A 25,078-nucleotide genomic window follows, 5' to 3' on the forward strand; every position below is an offset into this window, starting at 1 on the left:
AATCAGCCTTCATTTTGTTTACTACAGTGCTGTAAATGATTGAAATCTATTTTATATATGTATTAAAATATTTTTAGATTTTCAACAACAAAAAATCAATACGTTTATTCTTCAATTTTTAAAGAGATTTATTGGTGTCTTTTAGGGGGCATAAAATTGATAGTAATTTTTCCCCCAAAAAATTAAGATTAGCAGTATCTTATTGTTATCAAGTTTGATGTAAAAAGTAAAAAGACAACTTGAATTGCCTCTAGAAGTCCTGTATATAAAAAATTAGACTGTGTTTTAAGGTAGAAATATTTTTAAGATGAATTTATAAACATGGTTTTTAGAGTATCTGGTATACTACAGTTGTACATTTTTTATATATTAACTTAATATTTGTAAAAAAGCTGTAAATTTACTGTCTTTTTATGGCAATTTTGTCAAACATTGGTAGATTTTATATATACTAGTAAAAAAAAAAGGTTGGTATTATATCAGATTATATTTTAACATGGAATTTTTTATGCTTACATGCATATGCTGCAAATATGCTGCTGATTTTGTATTCTGCTAGTTGCTATCAGCTGTGTTGTAGAAAGTAGAATTATTTTTATATGAGTATTCATGGGAATAAGAACATTGTTGAAAAGATTAATTTGATTTTTTTGTCATAAGTACAAATGTATTATGTAGGATACAGTAAGAATTACTAAACCAACAAAGGTATATCTTGGATATTTGTTTTTCCCTAAAAAATGCATATTTATGGTTAAAATGAACTTTGATACTAAGAATTATGGATACAGTTAACTGATTTTCAAACCTTCTCTGTTATATAAGAAAGTGTCAATACAGTATATGCATTTGATTTCTTTTTTTGCAAATATCTATTCTTCTTTTTACATATGATTTTCCGCATTTACCTATTGTTTTCTAAAGTACAGATAGGTTTTGCACTGAATACTTCAATAAGCACACTATGTACGTAAGGAAAAAAATATTTACACATGTACATCAAGTCTTAAAATATTTAAGTAATTCCTTATTAAAATAAAAAAAAATACTGCTGTAGAAAAGTTTATCATTAAGTTCCTAGAACTTTGATCTCACAGAGTTTTACTGTAAAAAAATTATAAGATAAGATTTTTTTTTTACTTCAGTACCTACATGTATTTTGAAATTTTTCTTGAAAACTCAATGTGAGAAAAAGGTGCTTTTGACGCTTGATCTCATAAAGCCATGTGTAAGTTCATATTGGATTTGTAAGTCATCACACCTGTAGTCTTTGTTTGGAATTTAGTCAGGATTGCCAATAATGGATTTGATAAAATTGAATGTTTTATAAAAACATGTATGTATAAATTCACAGACATTAATTTTTTTCCATAATTTTATTTCATGCATTAATGCCAATAAGTTCTGTTTATTAAATCACACATGAATTATTATTCTGATATACCGGTAAGTGAAATGTATCATATGACGAAAGTAAAGTGTATACATGTTAATGAATAAAATGTTTCAGAAATGGTCATAGCTTATACATGTATAAAGTGTTAATAGCCATATTTCATGTAATACAAATTACACAAATTAATCAACAATATTGTGTAAAGTGTTTTGAATTTTATTCATCAATCATTGTTTTTACATTCTGAAATTTTGAGGAAGCACCAATCGCATCAGTGTGTCAATTAAGCATGCACTTTTTGTTCATGAATACAATTAAATTGACACAAACACATACATTTAGTCAACACATTGTATAAAGAAATGATAAGATCAAATATTAATGTAGTTGGTTTTCATTTAAACATTTCCCTGTGAACCATTGCTCTTGTATTTGCTTTCATTGTTTTGTTACTTTGTTGCGTTTTACCTGGTTCTGTTATCAATGAAAATATTCACACAGTCATGTATAAAGCTATACATTTCCTGGCATTTCTCTTAAACATTATATGATCTATCAATTTTTATTTGTATGATTATGTTAATAATTTTATTGATGGATGACATTAATGTATGATAGTTGATGACCCATGTTGCTCCGAAGGATGACAGACTCTATCTAATTTGTTTTGTGCATGCTATTGCACAGGTAAAATGACATTTATTTCATCAAGTTAAGCCAGAAATCTTGAATCTAAATTGTTATTTTACTCTCTTTACAAGTCATTGATCAAGTTTTAATATGAAGGTTTTTCTAATGCTGTATAATAGAACCATTTTAACAGGAGCTTGGACTTTGGATAATTGTCAAACAGCAATGTGACATGGTAGGCATGTCTATTTTATTGTAGGCCACTCAGCCATGGCTCTTTGTAATCAAGATTTGTCTGACTATTGAGCTAAGACTACACAAGCTGTATATATTTCGCTTGACATCAGCGTCATTTTTAACTCTTTACCCAAGAATAGATACTTCCTACCTAAAGTCCAAGGTCTTGTTAAAATGGTTCTAATTAGATGAAATGATATGTCCTCTGACATGCTTTTAAAAAAAGCTTATGGCATAGTCCTTTATGAGAAATAATGACTTAAACTCTTACCTGAATTTTAAATATTTCTATCTATTACAAGCATTTTTTTTTCAATGACTCTTTAGAAAATGTCTATAGATTAAAAAAAATATTCATACTTTTGGAATTGTCATTTTGTACAATTATTAATTTGCTTTTGAATTTTCACCAGAATTTCTGCTGTAGGATTAAATTAGGTCTGTCATCCCTCGGTAACATCCGACGAGGTTGTGACTGGTTGTTATAGAAGTAAAATAAAAACTTTACCACTATTTGACTTTATTTCTGGCTTGGCCTAGTTTTACCATCACTTATCAAATAATGATGTTGATGTTGTCAGATTTTGATGTCGACTTGTCAGATAATTGTGTTGACTTGTCATATCTTTATGTTGACTTGTCACTTATTCATATGTTTAAAATTCAACACTAAAACGTTTCCATGCCCAATTTGTGCCACCCAGCTGAATTATTATTTTCTGACAGGATGACATAAGGATCTGACAAGTCGAAATTACCATCTTTTAAGTCAACATCATGTTTTGACAAGTTGACATAACTATCTGACAAGTCAACATGATTATTTGACTAAACTACATTACATCTGACAAGGCAACATCATTATTTGACAAGTCGACTTATGAATAATTTTCTTCAAACTAGTGGTCATATTTTTCTATCTGATAATTAAGTTAGCTTGGCAGATCTGTATGTAGACTTGTCAGATAATTATGTAAACTTGTTAGATCTTTATGTCGACTTGCCAGATATAATAATAAGTAAATTGCAGTTAGTTGCACTAACGCGCTTTGAAAAAAAAATATTGAGTTTCTAGTCGGTATGATTATTTTATTACAAGTCAACATCTAAAGATCTGACAAGTTGACATAAATAACTGACAAGTCAACATAATTATCTGACAAGTCAAAATAAATATTTGACAAGTAACGGCAGATCTGTGTCACCATATAAAAGGTCAAAGACTTTTTGAGATATTGTCCATACACAAAGAATATAAAAAATTATGACCTTGACCTATCAACTAAACTACTTGACAAAAGGATGGACAGTCCGCCCCCTGTTGCCACGTATAGACACAAAATTTTCAGTCGGTGAAGTCGCAAATAATACTGTATTTAAATTTCCAAAATTAAAGTGTTTTTGTTTAAATCCTTTTTCTAAAATTATATATAGAATTTGTTAATATAATGGTGAGATCAGTCTTGAGTTAAATATTTCTTGGAAGGGTGGTCTAAATGAGACCCCCCCCCCCCCCCCCCCCTAAAGAAAATGATTTCCAAGCTGCAATAAAATACGTTTGCAAATCACAAGTAATTAAACCCAACAATAACTACTATTTAATTGTAAATTAATGCAAGTGCTGTTCTGCCAAACTGGTTGCATCGAAAAATGCCTCACATTACACCCCACACTTTTTTTAGTAGAAAAAGTTCATTAGCTCTAGCTATTTGTTGACCTTATTCCTATGGCAAGGATTGCAGTTGTACAATAAAGTGACAAAGAATGCATGCATTACATTGCATAATTTAATCGCTATTTAACAGCTTCGTGCTTGTTGGGTCACTGGAACTCTTCTGGTCCAAGAATCACACGGAAGTCTGCCTAGATCATATCTAAAAGAGTAGCACACTTAAGACATAATACACTTAAAGGACATAATACATGTACGGTTGAAAGTGTGTACCTTAATTAACAGACAACCTTTGGAATTTTTCCAAAGAAAAATGAAATGATTATACATTTTATCACCCCTTTCTGCAATATTCCATATTGCGGCAAAAAGCTGGAGTCCAAAAACTGAAGTGTTTCTAATTTATTCATTTTAATAACCACCCATGCACTGCAAAAATACCCCTCCCCCCGGTTTTATTGTAAAAATCAAATAATTTCGTAACAAATTTGTTTTACTCTATCAATCTGGAATACAACACCGGTAGCCTAGTTTGTCTTACTTTAGTATTAAAACAAAAGCAAATTGGCATATCCACTGCCAACGCGGGTGAACCCCAGATCTTTGGGGGTTCATTGATATTCAATGGAAGCTGTCAGCAAGATTTTTAGGCAGACAATGACAGAGCACCCGCTTGGCTGGGTTTTATTCGCTCAACATGAAAGTTGAAACTCAAGAGTTTATATTTTACTATGAAAAAATTACACGGAGAACAGGCCGGGTATTTAGTAAGTGAAGTCTTGCAACCAAAGAATACATAAAAAGCAAGAGCGTGGAAGTCAATTGGTTATGGATAGAGTAAAGAATGCTTTTAGCAGATAGATAGGTTAAAGATAGGTAAAAAAAAAGGAAAAAAGAAATACTCAGAACATTAAACCGCTTTGGAAACAATAAGTGCCGACAAATTATCCAAGGATGCGCTAGGTAAGTACATTCATTTTAAGTTTTGTTTTTCTTTTCACTGTTTTATTTCATCAAGAAAGATCCAAAAATATTCATGATAGTCTCATTGTATTAAAAAGTGTTTACTGCAACAAGTTTCTCAACTTTCTCAGATTTAAATAAATTTTGATAAAACGCTAGGACGGAAAGGTGAACGCGGTGGGGATATCCCTGTAATTGCAACTGATGTACAACTATTTTTTTGTTTACAAACGTTGAATCTAGCTTTCGTCTTTTTGAGAAAATATTTGTTTACAATTTTAATTTCAGATAAGCCAGAAGGGGTCAGAAAATGCCAAGGCCCTACAGACAGGTCGGGGGTTTAGCGGTCCATGAACGTGCTGTGCAATGTTAGTCAAACTCCTCCTGACAACACTAGTAAGCATCAAGTACTATTCACAATTCAAATTGAGCGACACGTATCATGCGTGGATCCAGAGTTTTTGCCGGTTGGGAAATATAGTGGGATGAGGAATAATTTTGTAGGGGAGGGAGTACGAGACCTATTTTGGTAATTTTACTTTATATACGAATTAAAGAAGGTCGATCTGGACCAGATACAGAGAAACAGAGATAAAACAAAATGAACAAAAAAATAATTTCATTTAAAAAGAGAGTAAGGGGTGCATGATCTACATACAACAAAGCTCATAGCAAGCATTACAAATGCCATTTTACTTTGGCATCTTCTTAGGGCAAGTCAGCAAAAACCAGGAACATGCGTAATGATATATTCCCCGATTATGGCATTTATTTTCGGATATGGCAGGTCAAATTTCAGATCCCAGCGATAGTCTTTAAATTCCTCAAGCTAGCCATGTCTTAATTATTTGCCATTGTTAACAAACGAGTTACATAATGGAATCTAATGCGATTTAATTTACGTACAAAAGATTATCTATTATGACCCCAAATATTAATCTCCCCCATCAAAAAAATGTCTGAATTTCTTTTCAAGTGTCCAAAAATGAAATCGCGAAGATTGAGTAGCCAACATTTAGTTGTATATTTCAGCCTGTCGGACTTTAAAATTCTGTTCTATCAAACTGCTATGATGAATCTTTCGTTATTCTGAGCTCAGTTAACGGAATGGTCTCTCTTCAGGTGCTGTTCTTAATCCCCCCTGTGATTCTGAGTGTACCTATTCAAACGTTCATGAAAGACCAGAAAGAAGCAGACACTTCGAACACCCCACACATTGTGGAGTTCTGTCCCCTCAATGAGTGGTACTGGGAATTCGTAGCTCTATCAAAATGTGGAAATACGTCCTATTATCACTGTCTAGCGACAAACGAAGGCAGATTCGTGGAATTCTGCAATGAGAGTTCTACGTGGATCGAAAAGGGTAACCCATTTAATTATATAGTTTAAAAATAAAAAATTGTTGAAAATCTAATACAGTATAGAATAGTTTAGTTTAATATTCCTTGGCTGAAGAATTGTAATACCTTCCTTTATATTCTTCTTCACAGGAACGTATGCAGTGTTTTCGTTTGCTTACAATTCTATAGTACCTCGGTCTTGCCCCTCGGGGACATACCAGCCTACTGGACGCTGGAGCCACGAGTCGACATCCCTCTGCGAGAAGAAAATGTCCGCGTGTGTCGGAATCGGCGAAGTCGTCTGCGACGATGGAAATGTGACGTCAGACAGACAATGTAGGTGTGATTACGCAGACAACTGGAGAATGGAACACTTGATTCAAGAAAACCCGCTAAACACCTCCTGTGTTCTCCCATCTCAGACCGAATTCATGTGTGTAAGGTTTAAATGTCCAGACGGACGAGAACTAGATCCTGCATATAAATGTGTCGAAAAATGTCAGGAAGGGTTCCATCGACCAAACGGCAGCTTCCAGTGTCTTCCCATCAGCATTAGGTAACAAACACTGTAAAACAATGAAACATTCAATGCATTGAGTATTATTGTTTCATGCTTGCAAGGCATTGTGTATTTAGAACTTACATTACGTATGGTGTTTTGAATAAAAAATTACAAGTGATTTTTACCGTTTCAAGTATAGATACGTTATGAATTTTTATGTAATACCAAAAGTAGACTAATTGTTTATCAATAACACCCAGTATTCTTTATTAAATGATCTGCTGTTTAAAAAAAATACCTTGTAGAATAAGATGTGTAAAATACTATATAGTAATTTCTGCTCCTTTCAGTGACTCTGGTGAAACAATCACCACTTCCATTCCCTCAGAGTTCACGACGAAGAAACCCAAAATCGAACTACGTAAGTTGTTGTTAGCCGGATTGAGTGAAAAATAGATGTACATGTTCTCGGGTGCATGTACCACTTTGAATATTTAATATTAAAAATATTCGTTGTGTCTTATTTAAAGTTACATACGGAAACTTATTTGTCAGATTAATTGATTGCTTATATATCCTTTCGATAGTTTCCTCATATCGGTATCTAGAAGCCGGTGAAAGGCTGTAAGATTGAGACCCCTGCAGTATGTTTTGGATTTGTACTAGTGTAGACTGAAAAATATTTATTATTTACAATGCATTCATGCACATCTTTGAATAAAACCCGTTCCTTTTTACGTAGACCCGGTAGTTCGTCTGACCCAGAACCAGGTGGTGCTGGTTCTCCCAATAGCTGTCGCCATTGTTGTGGTGGTATCAGCCTGCTCAGTTCTCATGTCCAAATGCAAGAAAAACAGTAGCAGTAAGTAGTAACTTATTCACTTGGATAATATTTAAGGGAAAGAACAATTCATTGTACGAAGATTTCAAGGAATTCACAAAGGTTAAGGATACAGTACTGCTGTTTCTAATACAACCACTAAAAGTCTCCTGCTAGATTTGTTCGAATAACATTCAAAAACTATTTCAAATAGAATTTGAACTTTAACATGATAAAATTGACTTTTTAACGATAGCAAGAGGGAAATGCAATGCCTCTTAAGTAAAAGGAAAACTAAGATGAACTTTATATTAATTTCACCTTATTTTGGTTTTCTTAACAGCTGAGAAACAGCTACAGAATTTGGCAAAGAAAAAACTATTTGAAAGGCAAGCTCGTAAAAAACATCGGCTGAAGTTAGAACGAAACAGACGACGAAGTGAAAAGAAAGATAGGCTACAAGTCAAGGTGGACAAAGCTCTCCAGAAAATGGAGGAAAGGCAGAGAATCCGGAAAGAGAAAAAACGACTCCTGCAACTAGGTGAAAATCAGGCCGACGGAGCATGCGGGAACACGGACGATCTTAATCACGTGACAGTTGAAATTTGATCCCGCTTTGCTAATGCAGTCTGAGGAACATGGAAAATCCTAATCACGTGACATCAAACGTGAAATTTTATCCTGCTAAAGGAAAATGGTTAAATTTTATCCTGCTAAAGGAAAATGGTTATTATCACTCCAGGAATGACATTCGCCAAAAGTCCTTGGCCAGTTCTATGTAATGAAATGTAAATTAGTCTTTCTCAAAATGCAATTGCAAAAGACAATCCATTTAAAATGCACTACTCGTTATGCACAATGTGAACAGTTCCAAAATCAAGAACAGTTCCACAGTCCCTTATATACGCATTATTCATTCGTTTTCATTAAAGGGAAATATTTTTTTTACAGAGAACAGTTTCAGAATCAAGCAAACCTCCTTATATAAGCATTATCCATTTCTTTTTCTTAAAGGAAAACGTGTTTTAGAGTGGAAGCACTTGTTTGTACTTGTCTGTAATGGGTGTTATTGTGCTGTGTGACATAATTTAAGAATTGTTTATTGACTTTCATTGGAGTCTTCCATAGCCATATTTTTTTAAGGTTCTTCATCATTTATCGCTTAGACTTTTGAAGTCAATTCAAAGATCAAAGCATTAAAACTTCCCATTTTATCAATGCATAAGAAAATGTACTGAAATGAATACTTACAATATTCTTCTTTTTTTTCAAGCAAAAAAAAAAACAAAAACAAAAAACTAGGCCAAACTGACAAAATCTGTAAAAAATATAACAATGATACTGCAAGAGTTATCCCCATAGATAATTATATATCATAACATTAGGATTAATTGAAAAAAAATAAGAACAATAACAACAAGAATTATGAATATATAGTTTGTTGTTTATTATCTACAGTGACAAAGTGTTACAAAGTTGTAGCCATGTCTTTAGGAGACTCTGTTTTACTGTCCATTACGTCCTCCGAAGATTTCTAAAAAAAATAAATGCAATATGCAATGTATATCATAACATCACAATACCCATTTGTTTATATAAGACATACATGTTTGTAGGTAGAGATTATTTGTAATGTGTGTATGTATATTTATTTTTGTATATTGGCAAAGAAAAAGATTTTACATTTTGCACATGATTTTCATATACACAAAGGTTTACAAGAAAGGGTTTATTTATATTTTGTTTCATCAATTATAAATACATTGAAGTAAATTAATAACAAAAAATCATAATTATTTATTTTTACTCAAACTAATGAATTTCAGCAATAAATTATTCAACATTGAAATAAATCTTATAAAAAAAATTCTCGTGAGATGAAAACTTAAAACAAAAGGTCAATTCCAAAACTCTAAGTCAATTTTATTTATCTCGAAGCTATTAAAAATATATATCTAATACTAAAAACATACATCAGATTCTAATACTGGGTAAATTTAAACCCCAGTACACTGTATATATATTCCTGAATCAACTCAATAAGTTTTCTTTAACCCATTTCTTCCTGGTTAACAGACATGTATCAGCAAAGTAGCATAATTATGTCCCCTTGTTGTGTAATACCTTGGAGATGGAGGCATAGCCACTGGATCGTCTGGACGAAGTCTCTATATCAAAGTTCTGAAATATTTCCCAAGAAACTCATGTAACAAAGGGTAAAAATACAGAATACAGAATACAATGATAAAGACATCAATGTAGCATAATTACATTCAAATGATTTATTCTCTGCATATGTATTGTTTTAAATCAAAAACTGAACATTTTTAACAATAAATGAAGTATGAAACCATGTACAGAGAAAGACTTGTTAACAGTTGTTATTTAATACTGAAAGCAGACACACAGGAATAGATAAATTAACTTAGCAGTGGCAGCCAATTTACCTCCTCTTTACTGGTTCTTTTCTCTATCTGGTTCTCCTCCCCAGCACTTCTCCGCTTTTTCCAGATGCATACAATGATCAACACAAGTATGAGAAGACCTGAAGATAGAACAAACAAACTACATATAGATTTTGTATTAATTGACAAAAGATGTATATATTACATCAAAGTACTGAAAGTACTGATGGCATTTAGAGAATTAATTCATATTCATTGGTACTAGCAAGAGATAGATAATATGAAAGAACCCAGCAATGAAAAGGTTGTTAACATATATTATAATATCACTTGCCTCCAAGGGCACCTGCCAATGGCAGCACAGGGAAGCTAGATGACTCGGAGCCAGTCTGAGGGTGAAAGACAGCAGACTGGCACATGATGTCCTGTATATTTGATGTTACTAAAAACAGAGAACTGTATCGGTTTAAAATTTTCAAGAGCAAAAATAGTTTATGAAACAAAGCAATAAATAACCTCCTAGATACAAAGAATTATCTTTCTGAAATTAATATAGTACAACTCAAAGGGACATGATTCAGTAAGGCATTTCTAATGGTATACCAAAATTACACTTTAAGTCTTTTTGTTAGAAGCGAGATAAGGGGCTCACAATTCTTTGTCAAAGGTTTGTGTACATTGTGAATGATGAAGTGAAAATTCCAGTTTAAGACCCAATATTAATGTGATAAACGCTACGAACTTTTTATTTATGCTTAACAAATCAGAATAGAGAGAAGTCAGCTTGAAAAAGAACTTTTACTGGTATATTGAACCAGTGTAAACAAAAAGGCACAAGCCTTGTTTACATGACAGAATTGCCAGCTCCGTATCTTGCATTAGTTCTACTACTAACACTCAAATTTTGGTTGATCATTAGGAATGCATTCCTAAAGCATTATAAACACAAAATATTATTAAAAATTGACAAAAATTGTGACCATGCCTCTTTAAGATAGTTAATGCAGTAAATATGCTTACAGCTGTAGGTACAAGCTTGACTCAGTCTATCATAAACAAATTCTTTTGTTATCACAGTTCCATCATCCCTGTACACAACAAGTTTGACCTGCCACGACTGGCCATCTTCTTTAGGTGTAACAGTGATAACATGGACTCCCAGGCCTGATTCTGTCTGTCTCTTTTTCCTGTTTGATAAATCCAAGCCTCCAGTCTGCTTCACCAGTTGGAGCACAGCCTGTGTAATCTTTGTTATCAATTCTTCCTCCTCCATTTCAGTCCCTGCCCTGAAGGTTAGGTCTACAAAATGGGACTCATTGGCACATACTGGTTTGCCGATGTCAGCAAGAGGAATACACACTTCTTCATTCGCACAAACATTGTCAGCCTGACACAGACTAGGCTGATACTCACAATGAGTTCCTGTCCTGTCACCAGAACAATCACAGGTATAGTCCATGAATTTGTCCACACAAGTTCCATTGCCATGACAGATGATGCCCATACAATCATCTTCACTCAGCTCACACAGCTCCCCCTGCCAGCCAGGCTGACAAGAGCAGACAACTCTGCTGTCACCATTCACTAAACATACACCCTCATTCTGGCAAGCAATGGTTGAACATGGATCCTCTGCACTAGACAATGCTTGTATCTGGCAATGCTCACCTACAAACTCCTCTGGACACATACAGACATACTTGTTCACTTCATTAATACAGGTGCCATTGTTTCTGCAAGGCATATGGTTTTCTTGACATAAGTCGATGCTGTCACATGAATATCCATCCCCCGAAAACCCAAATTCACAGACACAGTCATGTCTCGTGGAATTAACAGATTTCACACACCGAGCATTTTCATCACATTTCTTCCCATTTATTTCACAATTGTTAACTCTCTTGATAAAAATTGTAATGTTCTGTGTCTCCATCTCAAAGGTCTCGGTGTTTCTCACTGCTACTGTGATTATAACAGATGTTCCTTCCACTTCTGTTAAGTTTCTAACCAATACCAAGTATGTGTTGTCCTTTATAGCAAATAGATCTCCTGGATTGAACAGGAGCTTGAATTCAATATCCTCATCGATAGTTTGGTTAATACTGTACAGACGTCCTACCACTTGACCAATGTCTGAATCCTCCCACGCTTCTTGATTATCCAATGAAATTGCGGGCAATTCTGCAGCAAATATCTGAACATTTGTGATTGGAAGAGAGAAAGTATGATTGAAAGACAAAGGAGGTTCTCCATTGTCTGTGGATGTGAGTGTTAACTCAATGACAGGAGGGGTCTTCTTTAGAACATCCAGAGGGATAGGTCCAGTCAACACAAGTTCTCTGTTCTTTACCTGAAAAATAATCATTATACTGTGTGACAGCAAAGTCAGTGTTATATTTTAACATAATCATTAAATATATTATATACTTGTAAGACATAATGGACCTTGTTACAATGTTTGAAGATAAAACTTAAAATCCATCATATACATATTGCTTAACTAGAGGTACTGTGAGCAAGCTCACAATTGATACCCCCCGCTAAGATAAAAATCAACATGCGTGTATTTTTCCAATTATAGAAAATATTGGATGAATCTATTTCACCGTCCATTTTCTATAATTAACAACTGCTCAATTTTTTTTAAACTGTTGGTCATAAGTAATATTTGTGTGAAGAAAGAACATTCAATGCTTCTCCATAAGAAAGACAATGACCTGACATAAATTTTGCACTTTTTCTGCCAGTGACCTTGACCATGCCCAAATGACCTTTGGTCAAGGTCATGACGCACCCTTTGGTCCTAAGCAATATTTGTGTGAAGTTAGAACATTCAATGTTTCTCCATAAGAAAGACAATGACCTGACATAAATTTTGCACTTTTTCTGCCAGTAACCTTGACCATGCCCAAATGACCTTGGGTCAAGGTCATGACGCACCCTTTGGTCCTAAGCAACATTTGTGAGAAGTTAGAGCATTCAATGCTTCTCCATAAGAAAGATAATGACCGGACACGAATTTTGCACTTTTTCTGCCAGTTACCTTGACCATGCCCAAATGACCTTGGGTCAAGGTCATGACGCACCCTTTGGTCCTAAGCAATATTTGTGTGAAGTTAGAACATTCAATGCTTCTCCATAAGAAAGACAATGACCTGACATAAATTTTGCACTTTTTCTGCCAGTAACCTTGACCATGCCCAAATGACCTTGGGTCAAGGTCATGACGCACCCTTTGGTCCTAAGCAACATTTGTGAGAAGTTAGAGCATTCAATGCTTCTCCATAAGAAAGATAATGACCGGACACGAATTTTGCACTTTTTCTGCCAGTGACCTTGACCATGCCCAAATGACCTTGGGTCAAGGTCATGACGCACCCTTTGGTCCTAAGCAATATTTGTGTGAAGTTAGAACATTCAATGCTTCTCCATAAGAAAGACAATGACCTGACATAAATTTTGCACTTTTTCTGCCAGTAACCTTGACCATGCCCAAATGACCTTGGGTCAAGGTCATGACGCACCCTTTGGTCCTAAGCAACATTTGTGAGAAGTTAGAGCATTCAATGCTTCTCCATAAGAAAGATAATGACCGGACACGAATTTTGCACTATTTTCCCCAAAGACCTTGACCAAATGACCTTGGGTCAAGGTCATGACATACCCTTAGGTCATAAGCAATCTTTGTGTGAATTAAGAACATCCAATGTTTCTCCATAACAAAGATATGGACGGGACACAAATTTTGCACTTTTTCTGCCAGTGACCTTGTCCTTACCCAAATGACCTTGGGTCAAGGTCATGACACACCCTTAGGTCATTAGCAATCTTTGTGTGAAGTAAGAACTTCAAATGTTTCTCCATAAGAAAGATATAGACCGGACACGATTGCACAGACAGACGGACGGACAGACGGACAAGGTGATTCCTATATACCCCCCCAAACTTCGTTTGCGGGGGGTATAATAACTTGAATATATTGACTGGAATAGGAAGGTAAATTGCCTTGATAAAATCAGAGTTAGGTCCCTTGATAGAAATGATGTGTGTCTGCTCCACATCTGGATCTAAGACGGTGACTTCTCCTATAATGTATCCAGCTGTACCATTGGCCACCACTGTGTGTGATCCACTCAGAGTCATTCCATAGGGCTCCTCATTTATGTTCTTTATCTTTATTGAGATTTCCTGAAAAGAATTAAACATGTTATATGTCCATCAAAAGTTTTTCCCCCCAAAATCTGATATACATAATGTTGAAAAATTATACATTGATGCACTTCACATGATACAACAATATCAAGATATAACAATATATGAGAAAGTACATTTTTACCAAAGTAGTTACATGCATTTTTGGAAAGTTACCTTTGTCAAATCAAACTCTCCATCTGAACACTTGATCCTGAGCGCGAATTCTGATTTTGTTTCGTAGTCCAGTACTCCCGACAGTATCAACTCTTTCATGCTGTTTCCAGAGGTGATCACAGAGAAGGGAACCAGGCTAGGGAGGACCTGGCAAACATGCTGCTGGGTCTCCTCTGGGTCATCGACCAGGATCTTGGACAGGACAGACCGCAGGGGTAGATCCTCGGGGACCGGTGCTATAGCCTCCAGTACAATGTCAATCAAAGGCTCGTTCACATCCTCTACATCAATAACAAAAGTTCTCTGAAAGTGAAATCAATGCAATCAGACATTGTGCAGTCTTAAATGTACACTTTAATAGGGCTGAGATAACATCAGTCTCCTTTTATCAAAGAGCTTTGTATAAAGATAATGGAAAATAGTCGAATTTTGACTCTAAAATATTTGGATTTTTTTCTTTACCAATAAATAGTTTATGGCCAAAAATATCATTTTCAGAATTTAAGTTTTACAATTATATGGCCATCCAACCCCCTAAAGCAAAATCAGACTACTAAAGTTCAGAAATTGCTAAATTTCAAAAGTTTGCTCTTTTCACTCATTTTTTGAGTAATGGAAACAAACGATTCATGTAGTACTTGTACCTGGATGGTCTGTGGAGGGATCCCACTGTCAGTGCTGTTAATCACTAGCTCCAGACTGGAATTCTCCTCATAATCCATCGTTCTACTTCCTGCTAACAGCTTGTCTCCTTGCACTTCAAAATACTCTGCAATCAACCAGCATCAGTAACACTAATTTCTTTTTTCAAATCATCATCTCATGACAATACATCGATTGAATAATAGAACTTGAATGATTAGAGATGCATTGTGTGACTTGGAGTACCCTTAGTTTATACTGTACCTGTATCAGGGATAGAATACACAAACTCTTGGTTGTTGTCTGGATCCATGGTAGAAAGTTTTGTTAATTCCGTCCCTGGTTCCAAATTTTCCTTCACCAACAGATTACTTATAAAGATGTCTGTTGGTCGTTCATTCACATCCAGTATCTAAAAACAAAACCAAATGTATTTTTAAACCATACAAGTTAGTATTAACATAAAATATTAGATTTGTATCCATTGTACATTTTCTTTACAAAGGCAAAAGAATAATAATTAATATCATTTGCAGGTCTTGAAAAAAATCAACAGATCATACATGTACTCCTGTCAGTAGTTAAACAAGACCTGTGGTTATGAAATTGAAGTTGAACTAATGAGACAGTTCTTACCTTGATTTGGATCTTTGTGGAGTTGCTTCCCATGTCAGAATCCACAGCTGTGACTGTAATCACAAACTGTGACAACACCTCAAAGTCTAGCTCTGTCTTGGTCACCACTGTGTTGGTTCCATCAAGTTCAACATAGGGGTTCTCTCCAACTTCAAATTTTATCTATCGTGGAAATTCAGGTTTACTTAATAATTAAAACAGTACATGTTCTTGGGTTCAATTCATATTTGAAAAAATTAAAAAGGAGATATTCAAAATCTGGTTTTGTTTTTTTTTTTCATAAAAAATTATTGCTACATGTAAATACATATAAATATGAACTGATTATCCAAAAAATATCCTATTTTTAAAGTTTAATTAATGCTGACCTCTGCACTATCCAGATCCTCTGCTGAGAGCTCTCCCACCACCTGACCAACTGGGCCGTTTTCTTTTATAAAGTTGGAATTAAGGCGTATGTCAAAAGGAGGCTCATTAATATTGGTGACATTGATGACAAACATCTTGGAGACTCTGAGTCCTGGTCCACCATGTCCATAGTCTACACATTCAATCTGCTCAAGATAAAAGTACCCAGTAAACAGTTGAAAAGTTGAGGTTTAATTATGGGATCTGAAGTTCTCATCCTCTATACAGGTATATACTTCTGACAAAAATATAGCCATTTCCAATATTTACTTCTACCTATCATAATTGCATCTGATAAATCAGCAGAACATGTTTTTAACCAATTATCTATACCTTATATCAAACTGGAATTGATAAAATCAATAACAACTAAAACATACCTCCATTGCAAATATTTTATCCTTTTCATAATCTATCTGCCCACTTCCTGCCACCAGAGTTAAATTGTTTTTGATCTACAAAACATTTTGTAAATGCTGGCCATTAATTTGTTAATCAGTTGACAGTATCTAAACAACTATATTGTTCCGACATCTTTTGAACATTGAGCTACCTTGAATGGGACCCCTGTTGTTGCAACAGAACAAGAGTGGAGGTCTTTTTTATCTTCATCTGAAACAGTCAGATTCCCAACCTCTGTCCCTGCTAAACTGTTTTCATAAACCTGTGCAATCAAAAGAGATAACTTTTCTGAAGTTTTAGTTACATGTACTAGCTATAAAAACATTATTTAGAATTCACGATGGCTCAATATTCCAGGATTTTGTGGGTATAACTCTCACCCACTACACATTTCTTTACTTTATACTACCGTATTTTTCGGGCATAGGCCGGTATTTTTTTTCTCCAATGCGCGAGCATCGGCTTATCCCCCGGGATCGGCTAATCATAGGCTCAAAGTTGAAAAAATTAAACAGTCAAATTTAAAATCCACTGTTTTTAGCAGTTTATCATCAGGGTTGTTTTTTTTTTTTCGTCCGTTTGAACTATTGTTCGATAGTTGCAGATACATAGTTATAACAGAGCCCGTTAGTATATACGTCTCTGATAGTTGTCCCGTTGATAATTTTTGTAATGACATTGCGAGTAATAAAATGTACAGTACTGTACGAGGTATTTCTTTACAACCCCAAACAAAAGAATTTTCCCCCCACGTTCACGTATGAACCCTGGAAACTATTAATCCGTAGTAAAAAAAAAACCGAAACCGGGTAGAATGAAATATGACGGAACTTTTGTGAATTTCTTCATGTCTGCGTTCGTGGGAATCACTGGTCTTGGGTGCAGAATAAATCAATGCTTTGTGTTTTTACAGTTAATTTTCTGTTGGATGAAATAACGGTATTCTGGTGTCGTGTCTATATACAAAGGTGTGAAACCCGTGACTAAAACACAGCCTGGGGGCACGTAGTGTACACCCTTACACCTCACTGCATTTATTGTGTTTTTAACATTACAACTTCTTCGCATAACGGCAAGTCACTTTTTAATTTATTAATGGAAAAGAACACAAATTAAATATTTTATGTGTGGTATTTCGTTTTCTCATTCATGCGATTACGGGGGATAACTCTATTTGAATATGAAACCACGTGTTGAGCTAATGGACGCCATAGTAGCTTTCAAAGTATTACTTGATCAAATGAAATTGAGCAGTAAGGTTTTAATAAAATATAAAAGGTTTGGTAAAATGTCATACTTAGTTCTATCAGACAGTACCACGGAGGTTGGTGTTGCAATTAAATTTACATTATGTAAAATTACGATACCTAACGATATATACCGACGAATACGAAAGAGACCAAACAGCCACAAAACACAATTATATTTTTTGTTAAATGCTTAAAATATATATGTTAAGCAAATTTAATAACTTTAATTACTCTTTTGACTTTCTACATCGATATTCTGAAAGTATATACTTAATACGACAACTTAAATTCCTTCATCATGCAGCGGTCATACTTTCACCATAGTAATCATCGATTGAAAATCGGCCTATCCCCCAATTCGGCTAGTCTATGGATTTTTCCTGAATTTTGTCTGAAAATGAGCAATTCGGCCTATGCCCCACATCGGCATATGCCCCAAAAAATACGGTATATCGAAATATATTAAATTTCGAAAATTCACATTCCCACAAACCTTTGATATTTTGTCAATCTATGAAAATTGACCCCCCCCCCATTGAATTTAAATATTTCCGCAATTAATGCAAGCTGACTATCTTTAAATGACTCAAAAAAAAAAGGAGACCAAAAAAAGGTGGACTTCCATATCATTGCAGGAAATTAATCACAAACTTAAACCTGGCTTAAAAAGAACACAGACCTGACTATTTGAGAGAAAAATATTCCCTGGCTGGTCGTTAACATCCTGCAGAACAATCCTGATAACACCAGCATAAGATAGGGGAGGCAACCCTGAATCTGTGGATGTCACAAGGACTGAAAACACAGGGAACTTCTCAAAGTCTAAAAACTTCCCTGGCTGCCCCACAGTTAGTGTTCTATTGTGTAGCTTAAATACATCTTTGTATATTGATGCATTCCCTGGGTCAGACAATCTGAAAACAGAAAAATAGCTGTTTTAATAGTTGGTGCAAATACTCCAGATGCCCATTACTGCCTAAACTCCCAATATAAAAAAAAAAACATCCATTAATGTCTCATTATGTTTAATATAGCAAGGTTTGACTGTATGTACTAAACAAATGTCATACCCTGGATATATAGCATCTAGTGTGTAGGTATAGATCTGGTTCTTCTCTTGGTCTCTAGTGTTAATGTCACCAATTATAGTCCCCTCAGCACTATTCTCCTTCAAAATGCCCCCTCCATAAATCCCGATCCCTATGGGAGCCTCGTTAACATCTTCTATCTCAATCTGTAAATATAACATATTAGATGAGAAAAAAGTCTTAGGACAAACTTTGATAAAAGTAATTTTGCTATCTATGTGGAGTATTTAACAGTTACATGTACTTTATTATGATTTATTAGATGAACTAAGGTAGTACTTCACTGTTTTTTGTTTTTTTGCATTAAGTTACGCTCTGAATAATAACTAAAGCATAAATCACATACTGTAAACTCTCCATGTAAGTTGGATCCAAATGCCATTGCATTGACTGCAACTTTGACAGACTGCTGCATCTCAAAGTCGAAGGCTTTAGTGGTTTTCAGAAGGTCTCCCTCAAGGGTAAAGGGGGCACCATAGTCTAACAGGAAGTAGAGGTACATCTGAAAACAATAAATATCAAATTGAATGAACAAACTATATGAACAGACAGAAATATATACCAGTAAGTCTCATGTGTGATACACACTTTTTTTCACCCTATATTTACCCAAACGTGATGGGGCATATTATATACAGGAACTTATTTCTACCTTGTTTTTTTCAGGACTTTTTTTGGATCTCCAGGCGCACACAGATATCAGATTGCTGAAATCATGTTGTCATGTTCAGGTTTACCTTTTGGTGATCAACTATTTTTTGGCCAACTTTGAGGGTGTGTATTATATATTAGTGTGTACTGTACACAAGATTACACAGTATATAATGAATATTAAATAGATAGAAATCAATAGACAGAGAGACAGTAGTTTCAACCTATTGCAAACCTCGTTCTCCACAGGTTTGTTGGTCAACATGTTGAATACTTGGAATTTCCCTACAGTGAAACTGTCAGTGTTTTCTGGTACTGGTTTCTGATTGATTAGTTTGACTTCCTTTGGGATTGTCACAATTTCCTTGATGATCAGACTAATGTTTTGAGAGTACTCTAATGGTGGCGATCCATCATCTTTACACGTAATGATGATTGTCATATCTGTTCTGTCCACTGGAATAGCTGACACCACCTACAAAAGAATGGTTTTCTTTGAACTACTTTCACATGATTTTAGTTGTAAAGCCATTGTAGGCATTCCAAAAGCCCAATAATGCTGATTGTAGCCTACAATGTTTAGACCATTAAATATTTTGCAGTTGTACATATACAGTTAGCAGCAATCACCACAAAATGTATCTTTACTTGAGCCAAATGATTTGATTTGGTTGCCCTCATACTGCACATTTTGCATATGATGGATTATGGTCTCATTCATGCATACACACCTTTAAGTTATTGGATCCATGGTCTATAGTGAAGACCCCTAAGCCATCCCCTCCCACTGAGCAGTTGTGGGTCTGGATTGGGGAGTCAGGGTCCACATTGTCTGGGTCCACTACAGTCACTAGTCCGACAATGTCTCCCATAGCAGCGTTATTACTGACCTACGTACCATATACAGGGGAAAAACATGATCATAAAACTTCCTCTTTTAAAAGGATTTCTGCATATATATGATTACAGTAAAACTCCTTTATAAGGAAGTCTTGCTGACACGATCATATTTTCAGTTGTTCATTACCAAGTTTCTTTATATTCATTTGAGAAAATGTTTAAAAGTGGAAGGATATTACTTCCCTTAAATACATCAGAACCAAGATTTAACCATTTCATAGTATACATGTACAATTTCAATACAAAGAATTCATTCTTGGCAAAATATCTTACTTCTTTGGGGTTCAAAGAAATATTATTGGGTTTCTCATTCAAATTGAGGACTTTGAAGATGAAGCTCTTGGAGAAAGATAACCCTCCATCATCTGTGCTCTTGATGGTCACACTGTACTGAGATTTTTCTTCGTAGTCCAGAGGAGATCCAACCTCCAACTTATTTCCTCTAATCCTGAAGAGTTCCCAATGGGAGATAACATGGTAGGTAAAAGTGTCTCCCTCATCTTCATCCCTTGTTTGCAGAGCTCCAATGATAAAGGAGGGCTCATTTTCAGGAATTTCTGTTTGGCCACCATCAATACTGATATCCTAGTTAATAAAGATGAATGGAGAAAATATACTTATGCCAAATTCTATTATTAGAAAACTTATTCTGATCTAAAACTTATAATATACAATGAAACATGCTATAGGTAAGGAGTTTTATTTAAGAACAGATGGGTTTTCTTATCAGACAGCATCATATGAAACTGAAAAACTTTAAACACAGCATTCACATTGGAAAGTCACTGTCAGCAGTAGACTAAAAATGCATTATATCAGGTGTTACTGTACAAGATATTAGAGAGTATACATTGAGACAAAGACAGTTATCTTACTATTGGTGCATCATTAGTATTCTTGACATTAAATGTCCACTTTTCAATGAGACTTGTGCCCTTTTTGTCCTTGATCTGGACCTTCAAGGTCATTTCTGGTGACTCTGATTCAAAATTGAGTACACTAGCCAGCCTTACTTCAATGGAACACTTTGTACCGATAAAAGATTTGGCATTCTGCAACAAAATGAATATACTCTGTCAGTTATTTATTAACTAGCTAAAACGTCATCAAATAACATATACATGTACATCAGTAAATTGTATGCAAACCTTTTAATACTTTTTTATCCTAGTTCTGTTTGATAACAGCATATAAAATTTTATTTGACAGGGACAGAGTGTTAGTTTATAGCATGGGTATCTTAATTAAAAAACAAGATTATGAGTATAGCAGATTTCTTGACAATTATCAAGATTTGATAAAAGATGTATTGAAATCATTGTAGAAAACATTAACAACCAATAGCTAAGTACCTGATATTGGACAGTGGTGGGACCACACTTGCTGCTGTTGGACAACATAAACACTCCACCTCCATCCTCCAGCATAACAAATGACAGTTTATCCTCCCCATCTGGGTCCACCCCCTCAAGTGTTCCAATAGATCCCCCCATCGCCATCGACTCTGGTATCATAAAATCTTTAACAAGAGCACCAGTAACAAACTGCAAGCTTTTGGGAGGATCATTCATGTCTCTTACTGCAACTGAGAAACTCTTGGAAACCTTGAAAAATAAAGATGACTTTCATTACCAAATGGAATTCATGAGTACTTCTCACATAATACACATGTACTACTAAATTTTCTGCGATCAAATTTCAGTATCATTTGATCATTACAACAATAAAAGCTACAAAGACCTTAAGCTGCTTTCTTTAATTATTGATCATTAGATTCAAGTACAATAATACATTATAATGGCGCCTTTGTACTGACAAAACTGGGCACTCACAGATCTGGGTGGGTGACCATCATCTGTAGCTGTGGCCTTGAAGGTCAGAAGGGCCATCTGCTCAAAATCAATGTTGCCTGTGACCTTGACCTGATCTCCTTCCACTACAAGGTTACTGGTGTCAGACAGGGAGAAGGTCAGATTTTGACCCCTGTCCACATCTTCAGCAGATAGCGTTCCTACCACTGTTCCAATTTCACAGTTCTCATTTATTTCCATGGCTGAAATACAATGAAGAACTTAATCTACTGTATAGATAATAATACAACATGAAATCAGGCATGTCAAACATTGTATTACACCAATAAAACAAAAGCAACATCTTTGAATCTGACAATATTTTTTAACATTAAAATACAGTAGGAAAAATATGAAATACAGTATAAAAACCTGAGAGTTTTAGATCTGTAGGTGGATCGTTGGCATCAGTGATATGGATGGCAATGTTGGTAGAGGCTGAGAGGGAGCGATCGCCATTGTCCACTACCATCACCTCCAAAGTGTACTGTTGGACTCTCTCATAGTCAAGGGCTCCACTGATGAACTTAGATATAAGGAAATACTGAGATCTAGTAGAGAAACATTTCAAAGCAGAATATTGCTTTCATTACACAGAAATGGATGAAAGCTGGAAGTAAGTGAAACCAAAATGTACATGTATAGAAGAGAAGATTAATACAATATTCTCAATGATCAATACAATGTTTCAAGGGATAGAACACTAATTTTTTTATAAACATATATTTACAAGAGAAGCATCTCTAATATCTTTACCATCAGCTGTGTTTGATTCACAGCGAACATTTTCTCATCTGGATCTGCAAGGGAGAACTTCAGAGTCTGGGTTGGTTTGTTAACATTGTCAGGGTCTTCTGCTGTCAATATCCCCACTACCGTGTAGGGAAGGCTGTCCTCTGGTATCTACACAACATTTAAATATTTGTTTCAAATGAGAAATGGGCTATGGGTGAACAGAGAGAGAGAGAGAGAGAGAGAGAGAGAGAGAGAGAGAGAGAGAGAGAGAGTTACCTCATTGGTTGTAATCCTGATATTCAGTGGAGCTTCGTTGACATTATTGACCCTAACTGTGAAGGACTTGTCTACATACAGGGGAGGACTGCCATTATCTGTCGCTCGGATTTTCAAGACATGTTGGGGTTTAGTCTCAAAATCTAAGTATGCTATATGAGACACCTAGTTGTAAAGAGAAAGAGAATCACAATAGGGGTACAATTTTAACACAAAAGAGTTTTAAAAAATACTCTCTTTGAAATACCAACTTCTCAATGCTACTTGTCTTCAACCAACCAATGCTTTTGAGATATTTAAATTACTGCATACCTTCTTCTTTTTCTTTAAATACATCTTGAATTCATACAAATGTATAGCATATTGGGTACATGATTCTAAATCTCTCAATTAATATGAGTCTACATGTATCATATAAGACAAACATAATTCATTGCCTATGATATACAAGACTTACCCATAATTCACTACCTATAACATGGATGACTTACCCATAATTCACTACCTATAACATGGAGGACTTACCCATAATTCATTGCCTATGACATGGAAGAGCTGAGTTTCTGACACAATGGTAAAGCTGTGGTTCTGACCCGAGTCTACATCTGAAGCAGTTAGGGTTGTAATTTTTATGTTACGGCTGCCTTCATCCACCGTGTAAGTATCCTCTCCTGCATTTATATCCTGAAACATTCAATATCTTTGGAAACATTGATTTTTTCAACAAAGGATGTAGTTGAAAAAACAAGATTATAGTATACAGATTCAACTAGTATTATATTGTATGAGCAAAATTGTCATTTTGGAAAATAAAACATTATTCTAAGCAAATATTATTCAAATAATTAAACATACTGTCACTTATAGTTATAACCTAAATCTAATGACAGTAAAGTGATTTGTCATGGAAGTTACATAGACAAAGCTCTCACAATGGGTGGGTCGTTTGTGTCCTGTATAGTGAGGTTAAACTGTACAGTGGCAGACGAGCCCTGGCGGTCCACAGCAGTAAGCTCTGCTGACAGACTGGGGGTGGTCTCATGGTCAAACACCACTGCTGCTCTCAGGTCAGCTGTGCAATGAACCATCTGCACAAGAATGTATGAATGGAAGAACGATCAATCATCATAGCGATTTAATGTCAGATTTAATGACAAAAGTTAATAGTTTAAAAAGATCTTAAGAAAAAATGGGATCCTGCTTATTTCAAACAATTTACCATTATACATGTTGCTATTCAGAGTTAAAAAATCAAGTAAAATCAAGGTTTGTTTTAAACTTTTAAACATTAAGGTGGTGATTTACTATTGAATATTCATGCATTACCTTTACAGTGGGCACACACTGCTGATTTACGATGCTAATTTGCATATTTGTAGTTCTCATGGTAACAGCATCCTCAGTGTCATAGTCCTGCACCACAATTTGACCAATTAGGACATTCCTAACAGAATTCTCCAATATGATTGGCTGGTTGACTGGGAACTTGGTGTTCATATTCGAAGATGTTATCAACAATCCAAACGGGGCCTCGTTAACATCAATGACAGTAATTTGAAATGTTTTTGAAACCTGTCAAGAGAGTATGGATTAACTGACATGATTAGAAATACAGTGAAACCTCTTATGCAGTCAAATATATTGCATCTTTGCAATCCAAAGGCTAACAAATTAGGAACTTCTCCAAAACTCTTTTCAAAAATATCATTTGCATGTATACATACAAAAAAACTGATGACTTTAAGAATTTACCAAAGGAGTCTTATAAATTGAGAGCAAGAATAAACAGTGTGTTCTTTAAAGAACATTACAGCACAAATAGTTTAGCTATAGCTTAAATTTTGGGCAATATTTTAAAACTGTCAAATATTGAGTTAATTTTTTTTCAAAATGTGTTATACAGTATA

At 34.9% G+C, this 25,078-nt stretch overlaps 1 protein-coding gene and 1 pseudogene across 1 annotated transcript in view; one reads left to right on the top strand and one right to left on the bottom strand.

Annotated features, from left to right (window-relative positions):
* Positions 1-9,678, top strand: part of LOC128178376 (uncharacterized) — a 31,833-nt pseudogene extending 22,155 nt beyond the window's left edge.
* The window catches only part of LOC128178375 (cadherin-23-like), a 60,015-nt gene continuing 43,920 nt past the window's right edge, over positions 8,984-25,078 (bottom strand). The window contains exons 33-60 of the mRNA XM_052845495.1: positions 24,498-24,743; positions 24,104-24,259; positions 23,697-23,855; positions 23,172-23,336; positions 22,917-23,063; positions 22,533-22,686; positions 22,143-22,363; positions 21,663-21,914; positions 21,186-21,362; positions 20,584-20,895; positions 20,142-20,300; positions 19,646-19,885; positions 19,106-19,261; positions 18,742-18,905; positions 18,351-18,585; positions 16,573-16,683; positions 16,400-16,474; positions 15,980-16,165; positions 15,612-15,773; positions 15,240-15,387; positions 14,978-15,102; positions 14,334-14,636; positions 13,971-14,153; positions 10,986-12,315; positions 10,300-10,407; positions 10,008-10,105; positions 9,685-9,741; positions 8,984-9,094 (exon numbers count right to left, since the gene is read on the bottom strand). Of these exons, the coding sequence (XP_052701455.1) occupies positions 9,029-9,094; positions 9,685-9,741; positions 10,008-10,105; positions 10,300-10,407; positions 10,986-12,315; positions 13,971-14,153; positions 14,334-14,636; positions 14,978-15,102; positions 15,240-15,387; positions 15,612-15,773; positions 15,980-16,165; positions 16,400-16,474; positions 16,573-16,683; positions 18,351-18,585; positions 18,742-18,905; positions 19,106-19,261; positions 19,646-19,885; positions 20,142-20,300; positions 20,584-20,895; positions 21,186-21,362; positions 21,663-21,914; positions 22,143-22,363; positions 22,533-22,686; positions 22,917-23,063; positions 23,172-23,336; positions 23,697-23,855; positions 24,104-24,259; positions 24,498-24,743 (5,895 nt within the window). The 3' untranslated portion in view covers positions 8,984-9,028. The remainder of the gene's footprint in view (positions 9,095-9,684; positions 9,742-10,007; positions 10,106-10,299; positions 10,408-10,985; positions 12,316-13,970; positions 14,154-14,333; positions 14,637-14,977; positions 15,103-15,239; positions 15,388-15,611; positions 15,774-15,979; positions 16,166-16,399; positions 16,475-16,572; positions 16,684-18,350; positions 18,586-18,741; positions 18,906-19,105; positions 19,262-19,645; positions 19,886-20,141; positions 20,301-20,583; positions 20,896-21,185; positions 21,363-21,662; positions 21,915-22,142; positions 22,364-22,532; positions 22,687-22,916; positions 23,064-23,171; positions 23,337-23,696; positions 23,856-24,103; positions 24,260-24,497; positions 24,744-25,078) is intronic.

The sequence above is a fragment of the Crassostrea angulata genome, chromosome 3 (assembly GCF_025612915.1).
Source record: "Crassostrea angulata isolate pt1a10 chromosome 3, ASM2561291v2, whole genome shotgun sequence".
Classification (NCBI taxonomy): Eukaryota; Metazoa; Mollusca; class Bivalvia; order Ostreida; family Ostreidae; genus Magallana; species Magallana angulata.